Genomic DNA, 14,886 nt, shown 5'->3' with positions numbered 1-14,886 from the left:
GACCAAAATTGCATGCTGAAGAATTCAGGAGTCTTTGGAAGAATAGTTACATTTAACGTGGAGACTCAATTTACCCATTAGAGTATGAAGTTGAATGCTTTTAATCCTGCTTAAGTACAAATCCCAATGCAATTTTAACTGTAGAGCCCCAAGGCAACTGGGGCCGAAGGGTTGTTGGTATCTACAATGGAATCCAATAACTTAAAAGGCTGTGTGAGCTGAAGGCCCAGTTAGAGGTTTTGTGGATGCTGGAAAAATCAGGCACTATATTGGGAAACTGGGAGCAGGGATTTACTAAGTTACCAAAATTTCAAAAATTTTGGAGGAAGGTTGACAGACTCACTCACTTTAACTGAACTAATTACTCATGCATTAAAGATGGTTCAACTGTGATTGAATTAGTATGCTAATTAGTTAATTAATTAATCAAAACATCTGCAAATGAGGTTTAGTAAACACTTCCCCTGCTAAAACAGCAGTTTGTTTTCCTAGCAAATTCAATCCATTCTAGAAAGGATCAAAAGGAAATCACTTAATTTTTCAGTCCTGGGGATGTGGTATTTATAAATACCTTTGGGTGTGGTATTTATAAATCATGGACTGGGGTTTGGATCTTTTCCCTTATTCAAGTGTTGGTTAAATGCTAACTAGTCTTTTTAATGCTAAAGAAACTATCATTAGTTATATCTCCAGTCAGATCAGTGATATGAGAATCTTGCTTTAATCTGGTTAATGATCTTTATATAAACAACTCAAAAGGTGCATAAGTATAAACTACTGTAAAGTACAGTATATTTACAGTTTTCATATCAATATAACTAGAAAATGTTTACACTAGAGGTTCTGACATTCTGAAAGTACAGGTTGCACCTCTAAAATCTGGGATTCTTTGGTCCGGCATGACCATGGATGTTTCAGAATCATATAGTCCTGGAGCCCTGCAGAGAAGTGAGAGGCTGGGAACTGGCGCGCAGCTCAGCTGGGCTGTGAGGGTGCGTGGCTCAGCTGGGCTACGGGAGTTGGTACATGGCTCAGCTGGGCTGGGGAGGGACCAGGGAGCCCTGTGGAAGGGGACTGGAAAAGGAAGGGTGCAGGGACCAGCAGCAGGGGGCCTGAAATGACCAGAAAAATCTCTTATCCAGGACCAGGCAGGACCTGAGGGTACAGGACCAGAGAGGTCCAACAGTAGTAATAATAATTGGTGGTTTACAATTTCAGCCTATTGTACAAGGACTAATTAATCCTCATATCACCATTGGGAGAGCTATTACTCTGGTTTTGCAGAGGAGGCACAGAAAAAAAATTGAAAATTGCCTTCTCTAAGACCACATGATGGGGCTTACAGTTTGAAAACTGGATATTCATTTTGGATGCCACAGATTCTGTGTTAGCAGTTTTGAGACACATAGAGTGTGATTTTTTTTCTTTTTTTCAGAAGACCTGACCATCTGAAATACTCTTTGCCACCTTTTGGATTATTAAATCCTCAGCCTTCTGAAAATCAGGTCAAAGGTGTAACAATTTGGGCATTCAAAACCTGAGAATTCAGTCAGTGACCATTTTTTAAAATGTGGGCCAAAATTGCAAATGACTCAGAGTTACATAGGGAACATGTCATCTGTTTCTGCTGTTTCCTTAGATTGAGCCACACACATTGAACCACAGTAGAGGTGTGTGCTTCTCATATGTCGTTGGTTAATAAGGACATACGCGAAGAGTTAAAAGTTATTTCTTGTTGATATTTTTCAAAATAATTTGAACATTTTTTTTCATTTGAGTTTGAAATAAGATTTTGTTTTCTAAATTAGTTTCTTCTTTCCCTACATGCTGTTCTTCCATCACTGCCCCTAGACCTTCCATTACTCATCGCATCTTTTGTGGTCTTTTATAGCATTTAGCATGTGTTTTAGAGAATGATTTTGGGTGTGTATTTTAATTTACTCTTTACTCTCTAGTTGGGTGAAGGGATCCCATTGTTCCTATCTTTTATCATTTCAAGACTGGAGATTGTCAGCTTCTTGGGACAGGGTCCAACATTTTGGTCTGTGTTGGACAGCACTTCATACAAGGGGGTTCTGATCCATGATGCTACTGCTGAGCAAATAAATAATGTGATGCACTGTATGTGTTTTTGTACTATATATAGGGGATCAGTTGAGATTTGGTTTTAATTTTCATTTTAAAGTTAATACTTAATATCATTGTTCCATTTTCAATACTTATTTTAATAAAGTGGGCTCATTAATTAAACTCTATTAAACCTGAATGGGGAGTTCTATAAATAATCCTGAAATATTACTCTGGTTTTTATAGCTAGAATTTAGCTAATTACATCAAATGTGTAGTACATTACTACACATAGCATTTTCATTAAAGTTTAATTAGAGCTTTTTCCATTATTGATTTAACATGATTCTGTAATGTTATAGTGGTAGCTAAATGACTTCATAACCCTCAAATTGATAGTTACAATTTTAACCCCAGATTGTGTTTTTTTCTTTCTGTATTACTAAAACTACAATGATAAAAATTCTCACAAAATATAATTTATTGTAATTATTTTTTTTAAATATAGCTGTCACCACATCTTGGTGGATATGCATAAGAACAATATAAAATTTAATTTTAGAGACTTTAATTAAATACAGTTGATGCACCACAATGAAATAGGAATGTAAAAATACCTCTTTCAGCCCCCCTCTGGCTAAAGTCTGAATGTACTCATGAGTTGACGTGATAAATGGATAGATATGTTGGAACTGAAAGGACTTAGTAAGCTTTTTAAAGCCTGTGTGCTAAAAGCATGAAGTTTAGTGACGGAATCTCTTTACCTCCACTTGATTTCTAGGCTGCTGTTGTTGTGGTATTCAACTTTGCCATGGTTCTGCTAATTTTTCCTGCTATCCTAAGCATGGACCTTTATCGTCGGGAGGACAGGAGATTGGATATATTCTGCTGTTTTACAAGGTGAGTCTGTTTGATATGGTTACTCTGTCTCAAACAATCTCCTTGCAGTTAACACCTAGGGCTCTGATAGAGCCCTTCTGTGTGAGTAGCTCCCACTACAGTGTGCAGGAGTTCTGCTTGTTTCAAGACTGCAGGATCAGACCCATTGTAGCATGTTGTCAGCATGGTTTTATTGCTAACAGGTGAAGCATGTTCACTATCTGAGTTTTATGCCTGAGTGGATGTAAAACAATAAACAGTGCTTTCTCTGTTCCATACATACTGTGCCACACACACTCATTTTACTTCTTGGAACATTACTTTCCAGTAGTTTGCAGCAGACCGGTGCTTTGAGAATAACCACGAGTGTTTAGTTCATTGTTTTTGCTGTTTTTGTAGGATCCCAAAGAAGGGCCCTTGTGCAGAAATTGAAGAGGTTTCTCTTAGGGATAGGCCAAAATGTGAGGGCCCCAAAGCATCACTTATACTGAAAGTTATTGTCAGCTCTATATGATTATTACTCCTGAATATGGAAACCTTTAAACAAAATTTTCCAAAAGTTTAGAATTGTGACGTGAAGTATGGGCCTAGCTCTTTGTAGGCCTGGGAGAGGGGCTAATGTCACAGTAGGACAGACTTGAAAAGGATTAAGCTTGGTCTACACATAAAACTAGAGGTGACGTAGCTACAGGGCTCAGAGGTGTTCAAGTCCATATCCCTAAGCACCTCAGCTGAATACCATGCTGCAGCCTTGGCGAGGTCAATGGAAACATTCTTCGATCAACCTAGATACTGTCACTTAGGGAAGTAGAGTTACTACAGCACTGAATGAACTTCTGTTGCTGCCATGAGGGTTAACTCTATGACAGCTACAGTGCCATAGACATGTTGTTGTAACTCGCATAGTGTAGACAAGCCCTCAGAGATGGGGCTGCAGCATCAGTTCTGCCACTCAGGAAATGGGTGCAGCACTCTTTCACCCCCCACTTGCACTGAGCCAGTTTTGTTGGCAAGTGCTTATGGAGGAGAGTCTATGGAAAGGCTAGAGTTACTGGTTAGGGTGCTGAAACAAGGGAGTTCTGTGGATACATCAGCATCCCTGGCTTCAAATAATAGTACCAACTGAATATGCATAATTTATAGGGTATAAATTTTTTGTTCAGTGGCTTTCAGTGCCCTTGCCAGTAGGGGAGCTAATCTGAAGCACTGTCTATGGTTTCCACTTTCATTGCAGATGGTTTGTGCACAGAGGGAACAAGGGAACTCTGCTCATCATGCATTTAAGTTTTATTCTTCTGAATAGTTGAATCTGTACTATGGTTACCAAGAGAGGCAAACCCAAATCCATGTTGGAATATACAAATTGTGGAACTACATGTCTAAGTACCTGATTTGCATGTGTAATTAACTGGCTTATGTGAATGAATGCTAATTTCTTCATGCAAACATTGATAGTTTGGTTTTATGTAGCCACAAGAGAGAGACATTTATTTATGTAGGCATCTGGTTCTCACTCATGTTTAACAAAATGTTTCCTTAAAGTGCAAAACACAATCTTCATCAAAAAATATGTAACTGAAGTATCAAAAAACTAATTTTAGTTTTATATGCTTAAAGACTATGCTGTCTTGTCTGATGAAAATGAAGATGTATCTGAGTGTAAATGAATGTTTGTATCCTCTCTTTCAGTCCATGTACTAGCAGAGTGATTCAGATTGAGCCTCAAGCATATGCAGATAATGATAACACTCGCTACAGCCCTCCACCACCCTACAGCAGTCACAGTTTTGCACATGAAACTCAGATTACAATGCAATCTACAGTGCAGCTGCGCACAGAATATGACCCTCATACCCAGGTGTACTACACCACAGCAGAGCCTCGCTCAGAAATATCTGTGCAGCCAGTCACAGTGACACAGGATAACCTCAGCTGCCAGAGCCCAGAAAGCACAAGCTCAACAAGGGATTTGCTTTCCCAGTTTTCAGACTCAAACATGCATTGTCTTGAGCCACCCTGTACTAAATGGACGCTCTCATCTTTTGCTGAAAAGCATTATGCTCCATTCCTGCTAAAACCAAAAGCCAAGGTAATCTGCCAAATGTGCATCCATTTTTCAAAAATACGTATTTCTCCCTTGCCCAAGAAGAAAGGGCTTTTGTACTTTGGGGCAATATAAGTTACCTCATTAGAGCTTGGTAAATTACATTGCCAGCAGGCAGAGATTCATTTTGGAATATTTATTCTTAAAATAAACTCTAAAATCTTGGGGTTCATTTCACACTTGAAGACTTTCAGCTTACTAATGGGTCAGTGACAGAATTTTTATTTCATAGATTTTGAGTGAAGGGAGACAGACATATGTAATATAAGTCTGTAAACAGTGAAAATAAGTTATAAGTAGATTTCTGACTTTGTTCACTTTAAAATATATAGAGCATGGTCCAACTCCCATTGACCATAATAGGAATTAGAAGGGGTGCATCATGTATAGGAGTTATAAGCATGATACACAAAAAATTAATTTTAAAGTAATTTGTCTAATGTGCTCTAAGCAGTATTTTTTAAGAAACATTGGACTTACGGCATCTCCATTTTCTGTTGCAGATTGTGGTTATTTTTCTTTTCCTGGGTTTACTTGGTGTCAGTCTTTATGGTACTACCCGAGTGAGAGATGGACTGGATCTCACAGACATTGTACCACGAGAAACCCGAGAATATGACTTTATTGCTGCACAGTTCAAATATTTCTCCTTCTACAATATGTATATAGTGACACAGAGAGCAGACTACCCCAACATCCAGCACTTACTTTATGACCTTCACAAAAGTTTCAGCAATGTGACATATGTTTTATTGGAGGACAATAAACAGCTTCCCAAAATGTGGTTGCATTACTTTCGAGACTGGCTGCAAGGTAAGAAAATAGCCGAATGTTTAATAGAGGGGTTTGAAGTATTTTTGTGCCTATGTCTTCAACACAAATTTAAATTCAAGTACATGACATGAGCAGTTCCATTGGCTCAGTTGGAACTATTCACATGCTTAAAGTTAAGCAAGTTACTCGAGTACTTTGTTGGATCAGGAGCCAAGTGTGTAGGATTATAATGACTCGTGAAGCAATTCATTCTTTAGTACTGAAAATAAACAGTAACACTTCAGCACATTTAATATTACTTAGTTATGGATAATCGAATTCTGTTTAGAAATGCATCTGTCCCTCTCCCATCTTTAACTTGGAAAGACTTTTAGGAAGTATTCATCAATTGAAAACTAAATTGCACTGACCTATAGAGACAGTCTAGATTTTCCCATAACTGTTTACAGACTTCTAATGTAGCCAGTAATTCCTAGAAAAGATGTGGATATGTGCCAGTATTTTCATTTGTTTTCTTTCTGAGAACATGGTGGGCAGCATGATGAATGTGAAGCCACCAAGTGTCATGCAGTGCAAAAATGATCAAGGTCTCTCTATTTATTATACTTAATTCTCGTAGACTTATCTGGCATTGCCCAGCTCCTTTAGGCCAAGGTTGGTGCAGAAGTCAAGCAGGGCCTTGGGGATGTGTGTGTGGGGGGGGGGGGGGCAGGAGGCTGAGCGCATTGGGGGATGCAGAAGTCAGGGTGGCAGATTTGGGGAAGGGCTCAGGGCAGGGGGTTGGAGATGTGGGTGATGAGAGTGAGGGTTAGGGGGTGAGAAGGGTTTCAGGGTGAGAGATCCTATCCAGCAGGGCCTTTTCTTCCCTCTTCCTCCCCCAGATGGCAGGGCCTTCTTCCTCCGTGTAACCACCATCGCCCCTCCCCCGGCCATCAGGGACCTTCTCTCCTTCCACCCCCACCCTCTCAGCATGGCCACTTACCCAGTCTGGTGGCAGGCACAATGGCCACTCCCAGCCCCTGCTCGCCACTCTTGGTGGTACAGCTGCCTCCAGGAATCACCCTGCAGTATAATTCTCCCTGTGCTCATTGCCTCCAGTGGCCGCACTCAGTATTATGCCCCTCCTTTCTGTGCCCCTCCCTGTCCATGTTATGGAAAACTGTCCCATTCCAAGCACTTCCCATTTTTCTGACACAGCCAAACCCTGCCCTTGCTTAAGTTAGGATAAAGAGGAAGCTGTGTACAAAATGTGGTGGTCCTAGCTCTTACTGTTTAGGAGGAGTTCTTGAACAAACAGACTCACAGACAGACATATTTCTAAAATATAAAGATTGATAGATTGAGGTTGAGAGCAGCTTTAGTTCTGTTTTGGTTTTTTAAGTCTGAGCTTCATTAATCAGTCTTATCTTACATTAATTTATTGGGAGTTTTCCTTGTAATATTTTGCTCAGAAGCAAATTTATTTGTAAATAGAAAAGGCAATCATTCTTAATATACAGGGCTCGCCAAGCCCCACTCACTAGCCACGCTGTCTGGCGTTCTGCGCATGTGCAGATCATTCTGCGCATGCTTAGATCGCTGGAACCCGGCTCTTCCACGGGGGAGTAGATTACAAAGATTGTCGAGCCCTGTTAATATACATCTCCAAATCAGAGAGCAAGGGGAAAGTACGCAGTTTGCTCCATTCCTCAGTCTGATTGTGGAACAAAGCAAGGCCCTGCCTCAGCCGGGCGTCATGCACCCATTCCTTGGGTGTGCCCACTGGAACTGCAGCAGCCATGGAGAGGCACTTCTCACCTGGCCCCAAGCTGTGGTGGTGAGAGAGGGCAGGGGTAGTCATCTGCCCCTCTGGCAGCCCGCATACTGAAGCCCTGAACCCCAGCCCTACCCTAGTGTAATGATTGATTTAAATGAAGAGAAGCAAAAATTAATTGGCCTGAGCAATGCTGGGTAAATCTTTTAGTATGGTTGTATGCTGGTATTTAACTGAGATTTGCTTCTGCTACAGTATTTTTATATACAGTATTTTGGGGTAAGAACAAGAAGAATTATAGGCAGTTGTGGGATGTCCCCTTTTTTTATGTTTCTCAATTACACAGACTAGGGATGTTAGCGACTAGTCAACTAGTTGACTAGTCTCTTCATCCCCTCCCACTACCCTTATCACTTAACATTTAGAGGGAAGAACTGTACAACTAACATAAAACAACTATATTGTGTAAATTAAAATAGAAGGAGAAACCCACTAAGGAGTATAGGCAAAGGAAAGGAGATGGTTTAAGATATGGAGTGTTGCTGAATGAGAAGGATCAAAGAGCTCACACCTGAAGGAGCAGATTGCAATAATAATACCTAATTCTAATATTGTGCTAGATCCAGGACTACGTGAGTGGAATGGAAAGGAAGTAAAAAGAGACCAAAGGCCAGTGAACCTAACAGGAATAAGTTTATGCAGTGTTTTGTTGTTGTTGATGTGTTTTGTTTTGTTTTTGTTTTGTTTAAGGAAGGACAGTTTTAAATAGGGATTTCAATGTGTCGTCGTCTAATTGATTGATAAACCCTGGCTTATTGGTTAATCCTATTGACTACATCAGAGGCAGCAGGGAAAGTAGTGGAGAGAGGCAGGAGCTAGCTCCCCATGAGTACTAGATCCTGCAGAGCTCCCTGCTCCCTTCCTCCCCCACACACTGCTGCCTCTGATAGGCGGCAGCAGTGCAGGGAATGAGGGGGGCAGGTGGGAGCTGGTACACTTTGGAAGTGGCTTTCAAGCCAGCTGCCTATGTGTATCGGCTCCCACAGAGCCTCTTCCCTCCCCAGTCCCTGTGCTGCTGCCTCTTTATGGGTTATGTCTACACTACCACCCTAGCCGGTAGAATTGTAGGAGAGTGATGTGAGTATATATTAGAGAATGTGATATGATCTTTCTAATGGCGGACTAAGATCATTTCATGTGCTTAAACTACAGAGGTAATTCCCATTGACTTCACTAGGAAGTCAGTGCACAGATTGCAGGCTGAATATGGTCCTCAGACACCTAGATATTTGCATGATTAATTTGATAGGTAACAATAGTATGTGAACAGCAACATTTTTTATCAACTTATTGTGCTTGGCAGTAGTCATATAAGATTCCCACTGATTCATTTTCAGTCAGGATATATAGCTTTGGTCTTCCACAAAAATCTTTATAGCATTGTTTTGCTCCTTGATTTTCAATAGTGCTAGCACATTTGTGATATCTGAAAATATCAAGGAAAGGAATTAATGTTTTTAGAATTGGAAATGTGAATTTTGTATATATAAGTGACTGGATGTAAATGAGGTAATTTATATTCCCCGATGACATATAATTACACTTGTTTTCCAAAGGGTAATCATGCCTTGTGTTTCACAGTGCCTGCTGTTCACATGAGTCAGGAAGGAATTCATGCCCTCATCCCCAACATCTCACATACGAAACAGGAAAATTGTCCAGATGCATTTTGGAGGGGGTCACCTGCCCTGTTTTATGCATTAAGCATTGGTCACTGCTGGGTGTGACTATTTTTATGTTCCTGTGTTTCTGCATATATCATTTTAAAAATTACCTTCATTTTTATAGCTTTGCTGAAAGAAGGCACCACCAAGTCTGTCCTGAAAGATTTTTCAAATCAAAATTATTTTTAAGACATCCTTGTATTTTGGTTGCATTTCTAAATGTATACCTTTGGTGGTGTGACCTGCTCATACTGAAGATATTTTTCTTCAATTTCAAAACTTTTATTTAAAAATGTACTTAAGGATGATTTCTTAGGTCCCCTTTCTGACATTGCAAAGGGAATAAGCCATAAAAGTAATAAAATATTCAAAATGGATTTGGAATTTGAAGGGAAGATCCATATTTAAAAAAAAAAAAAAAGCTTTAGTGTTAAGGGAGGAACAAAAGACCAGATTTTCATGCAAGTTAGTTATATAAAATCTATGCACAATTGTATACTGAGATCGCAAGCACAAGTTGGGTAATTCTGAACGCAAATGGCTACGTCCAGTTATTTATGTTTCTTGTTTTCCCCTTTGTTTGAAGCATATATTTGTCTGAAGACTTTGGCCTCAAGTATTATCTGTTTAGCATAGAATCTGTGCTCACTTTACCCAGGGAAGTCATGTTAACTGTAACTTAAAGTCAATCTGTTCTTTGGTGGTCTCTCCTTCTCTCCCACATTCTTCTTGAATGGCCTCCCTTTTAACTCCGAAAGTGCTCTTCAAAATTATTATTGTGATAACACAACCTATGCATATAACTGTTTCTTGGGAGGCTTTAATGGAATAAAATTGTATTCAGGAAGGAGGATTTGTATTTTTCCACTTCCTAAGTTATGTCTCACCCACTCTGAGTGCCCCAACAAGCAGAGCTTTCATATTGCATGCTTTGGAGTCACACAGATTAAATAGTCTCCCTTCATTCAGGGCAAGAGGCTGGAGTGCTGTCTGAGCTGGGTTAGAAGATTCGCTTTATTGCTTTGTTCTGAACCTGTTGCTTTTGTGAGGAAAGGATTCATGATTACGGAGGTCTGCATGGGAGGCAACTTTCAGGGGGAGGGGAAACCATTTGTAAAGGTGAATGAGCATTCAGGCCCTAAGGCTGTGTGTCATTTAGGCCATGTTTTCTCTTCCAACACTCTTATCACTTTACAGCTGTAGCTAACCTATCAGATCTGTAATGATGGTTTTGATTACAGCCTCTCAGTGCAGCTGTGAGGTGGGTCCATAGGCTTTTTTTTCCTTTGCCCCTATGCTTTTCCTTCCCTTCCCAAGACATGCGGTTTGTCATCTGTTCTCAGAGAGCCTCCTTTCACTGAACTGTGGCTTCCTGTTCTAAATCTGATCCAAATTTGTGCTGTGAGGTATTCCCCCTCTCCCCCGACCTGAAAGGGTGGCAAAGAGGAAAATAACAGTTGAGAGTGAATAGGTGTTGGCTGTGATCTTTACACGTGCTGGCAGCAGATCCCACGACTTGTATTAGCTACACAAGTTGAACAGATGGAACAAATTGACAAAATCGTGTTCACTCACGCTGTGCTCAAGAAGCAGCTGAGTTGCTGTTTGAAGTTGAAAGTTTGAGTGTGGTTTTATTTTCCCCCTTGCAGTGGAATTTCTAGTTATATCATAGAACCTATTGCTTTAGCACTCGGCAGTAGCACAAGACAGCTAACGAGCGTGCTAATGTGCTTGGTCAGCGTCTCATGAAGTATGGGGGTGGGTGGTGCTGGGGCAGTAATGGAGTGGGTTTTTCTTTAGATAATGGATTCTGTTCCTTCCTGGTTTAATTCCATGGTAGTGAGTGGAGTTTCCGTTTTGGCACTGTTCAGCTTAGGGTGAGATTTCAATAATGTTTTGGGGCAGGGTGTTGAAGAGTGGAAATAAAAATATGTTTTAAAAAAAAGAGCAGTGCACAACTGTAGTTTATTAATAAAAACCACTCGGAATCATCTTCTTTTGGTTTACAAACTGAGAGGTAGGTTATGATCTATCAGCTAGCCCAGTGTGAGGCTATGCCACTAGGACAAGAAATTATCACTCGGTGTCATAATCCTTTCCTTGATCCCCACTCGCTCCTGGAGGTAGTGGGTTACTGCCACTCTGTTCTTAGTTCAGGTTACTTACTGCTCTCACTAGCTCAGCTCTGATGGCCAGCTCAAAAAGCTCCCCCTTCTTGCCACCTCCTTCACAAAAGGGTGGGGACTTAGCAGATCCTCACCTGACCTCTGTGTAGCTGCACTCTAGCCACAGTGTGGGGAGAGACCTATCACAGCCAGGCATTGAGAATGAGAGTGCATTTATACCATTCTGCAGCTTCCTTACATGAAGCTATAGTCTGGCCCAAAATAGGTATATATGGTACAAAGAGTAATTACTTTTGTTTTTCCCAACTGTAATTTATTTAAAGGGTTGTTTCTTATCTGCACATTTTATCTTCCTCACCCCTTTCCTAACTTACGTTAGGTCTGCAAGATGCATTTGACAGCGACTGGGAAACTGGGAAAATCACATACAACAGTTACAAAAATGGATCTGATGATGCTGTTCTGGCCTACAAACTTCTGGTGCAAACAGGCAACCGCGATAAGCCCATTGACATCAGTCAGGTACTGTCCCATACATCGCTGTGACTATGCCTGTTTATGTGGAAATGCACAAACAAGTGGGAATTGTAGAAGAAAGGGAGGATACTTAATTGGCTTTTTTCGGATCTGTTGAGCTTACAAAGTTCTCACATACATGAATAGCATCACTTGCTTCAGTGGATTACTCATGGGGAGTTAGGCTGGAGGATCAAGCCTGCATTCTGTAATATTCAGAAGCAATCATCACAAATGTCCATCGTTATTATGAAATACTAGATAGTGCATGCTCCGTAAGCCCAATTCTCCTTTTCAGTGCATGAGCTCCGTTCCCACTGAACCAAATAGTAGATGCATCGTTCTATCTGAAGGCACAGTTGAGCTTCTCAGAGCTGATTCTTCTCCAACTTTACATCAGTTTTAATTCCATTGACTTGAGTTTAATCACACCTGACTTATACAAAAGTATGTGAAGAATTAGTCTAATTACATCACCTTCTGTCTCTGTTTCTTTTCTCCAGTGGATAGAAATCTCAAAACATAGATTACCAACTATTCAATTTGCTCCCAGTAATTAGGAGTGGAAAGGCACATTTTAGAGAGGCGTTTTTAGAAGGAGTGGTCAACAGAGTATTGGAGGAATCATATATAGTAATGGTTGCCAACCCTCCCAGATTGTCCAAGAGTCTCCAGGAATTAGAGAGTATGTCTCATAAACCTCCTGGAATATGTCCGTCCAAAATGGACAGTCTTAACTATAATACTTCTGCATAATCATGAGTAAAGGGATGTCCACATTTGAGCTAGGAAATGTGACTCCTAGTTGTACTCCAGCAAGCTTGCTAAAAATAGAAGGTAGCACAGGCAGGAATCTGAGCAAGGCACCCAAGTAGGTAACACTCAGACTCCCTGGATACATACCTTAGTGGCTAGCCTAAACCACTCTCTGTGCTACCCTGGATACATTTGTTGTTTTTACTGAATTAGCTTGAGCAGAGATATCATGGGTACATCCACGTGAGCTAGGAATTACACCTCCCAGGACAAATGGAGATGTACCCTAAATGTAAAGGCAATACTAGAGCTGAGGTTTTTTTTAAGCTATCTCAACACATTGGAGCTGCTTTTTATATGGCAAATAATAGCATACAGTTGTGTTTACAGATTTGTATTAAGATCACATTTGGAAGACAGTGTTTTGGACTGTTTATATTAAAATTAGACTTTTAAAAGGTGGTTCAGAAACAAATACATTAGTAGCCTAAGTTCCCTTCTCTCAGAACTATAGCTGTCTTTCTGTACTTTCCAGCAGAAAATAGTCACTCTAATGATCTTTCCGGCAGCTCTGTTCATTGTCTTCCTTTTTTTGTTGGCATTAAAGGTGACAGATTTACGGAGTACATTGTTCAAAGTTACTATGGAGTATAAAACACAATGGTTTACAGCAACATACAGCATGCTGTCAAATCTGACAGGAGTTTGAGTTAGGAATTAAGCAAAAGAGGGGACTTGAAGAGGAAACTTAAGTGAGATGCCCAAATAGTTTTGTTTGCTAGAATGTACCAAGTACATCATGGAACAAATGTGATTGGACCGTAGCTGCTGATATAATTTCCTGTGCCTGGGAGGGAGAAAAGTGTGGTGCACCCACAGGGGCTGTGAGCTGTACTGTGCAATTCCAAAGACAGCTTGAAGACATATAGTTGTTGCATATCCTGTGGATTAATTGAATCCAGATCTTTGGAATCCAGCTTTTTTTTTTTTAAACTGCTGTCACTGTTGTTTTTCATTTCATTAAAAAGACCTGAAACTGGAGTCAGGCCAGATTTTAAAATAAACTAAACAAAACAAAAAAAATCATAATGCTTTTCATCCAAGAAGTCCTCAGGCTTGGCTCTAGCTGGTAGTATTTGGCTACAAAATCTTGCAAATACGCCACTGCTATTTACCCCACAAATACATTTGCCCACAGTGACCCAAGCTGCACAGTACACTCGTCTACTTTCTTGGCGCTTGGCATTTTCTGAATACATAGGTCATAGGAGGCAAGTGTTAGCAAAATTTATACAGATGTTGTTTTATTTTTATAGCTCTCCTCCATTTACTGGGTGGCATTTCCTTCAGTGTTAACAACAGAGGTTAACTGCACACAGACGTGTATAGGGACTCTTGCCAGATTCCCCGCCCCCCCCCCCCCCTCCCCAAATATGTTTCTCCAAGTTGGTCATTTTCCCCCCTTGGCTGTAGACAGTCTCTTAGAATTCAGGTTTAATTGGTTCAGTCTATTCTGTAACCATCTGCTGGTTTAATGTTTATAATAAATATTATATGTTTTTCACAAAATAAAACACTTCTACAACTCAATACAGATATTTAGATATTTGCTCACTGTCAAACAATAGTCTGTTGAGTCACTTAATGTGAAGTCAAATACAAAAAAAGTTCTGTATGTGTGTTGCATATTCCAGTCTCTTTATTTAAAGCTTTGTAGCAAGAACTCTGAAAGCAAAACTCCTTTCTGAAAGGCTTCTAATCTTTCCATTTTGCAGTTGACTAAACAGCGTCTGGTGGATGCAGATGGAATCATTAACCCAAATGCTTTCTACATCTACCTGACAGCCTGGGTTAGCAATGACCCTGTGGCCTATGCTGCCTCTCAGGCCAACATCCGGCCTCACCGTCCAGAATGGGTCCATGACAAAGCAGACTATATGCCAGAAACAAGGCTGAGAAGTAAGTAACATTTAATCTTAATGTCTTATAGTTTATATAAGTGCCTCACCCCTTTCTTAAAGGCCCAGTGACTCTCTAGTTACTTGACACAGTACAGGTCTCAGCAGCATAAACAGAACAATATATTGTGTTACTTTAAAACCTCCGGAGACAGTTATAATATAATGTGGTACCACTGCAGGACTTTTTCATGTTGAATAATTAGATGTATAATTGTTTATATCTAAG

General features: G+C 40.3%; 1 protein-coding gene across 4 annotated transcripts in view; it reads left to right on the top strand.

Annotated features, from left to right (window-relative positions):
- The window catches only part of PTCH1 (patched 1), a 90,353-nt gene that overhangs the window by 55,899 nt on the left and 19,568 nt on the right, over positions 1-14,886 (top strand). For all 4 annotated transcript variants that reach the window (XM_075931823.1, XM_075931822.1, XM_075931821.1 and 1 more), the window contains 5 exons: positions 2,849-2,967; positions 4,636-5,035; positions 5,554-5,863; positions 11,807-11,949; positions 14,475-14,658. In XM_075931823.1, the coding sequence (XP_075787938.1) occupies positions 2,849-2,967; positions 4,636-5,035; positions 5,554-5,863; positions 11,807-11,949; positions 14,475-14,658 (1,156 nt within the window). The remainder of the gene's footprint in view (positions 1-2,848; positions 2,968-4,635; positions 5,036-5,553; positions 5,864-11,806; positions 11,950-14,474; positions 14,659-14,886) is intronic.

The sequence above is a fragment of the Pelodiscus sinensis genome, chromosome 6 (genome assembly GCF_049634645.1).
Source record: "Pelodiscus sinensis isolate JC-2024 chromosome 6, ASM4963464v1, whole genome shotgun sequence".
Taxonomy (NCBI): Eukaryota; Metazoa; Chordata; order Testudines; family Trionychidae; genus Pelodiscus; species Pelodiscus sinensis.
The sequence above is the reverse complement of the archived record's forward strand: the minus strand, read 5'-3'. Positions and strand labels throughout refer to the sequence as shown.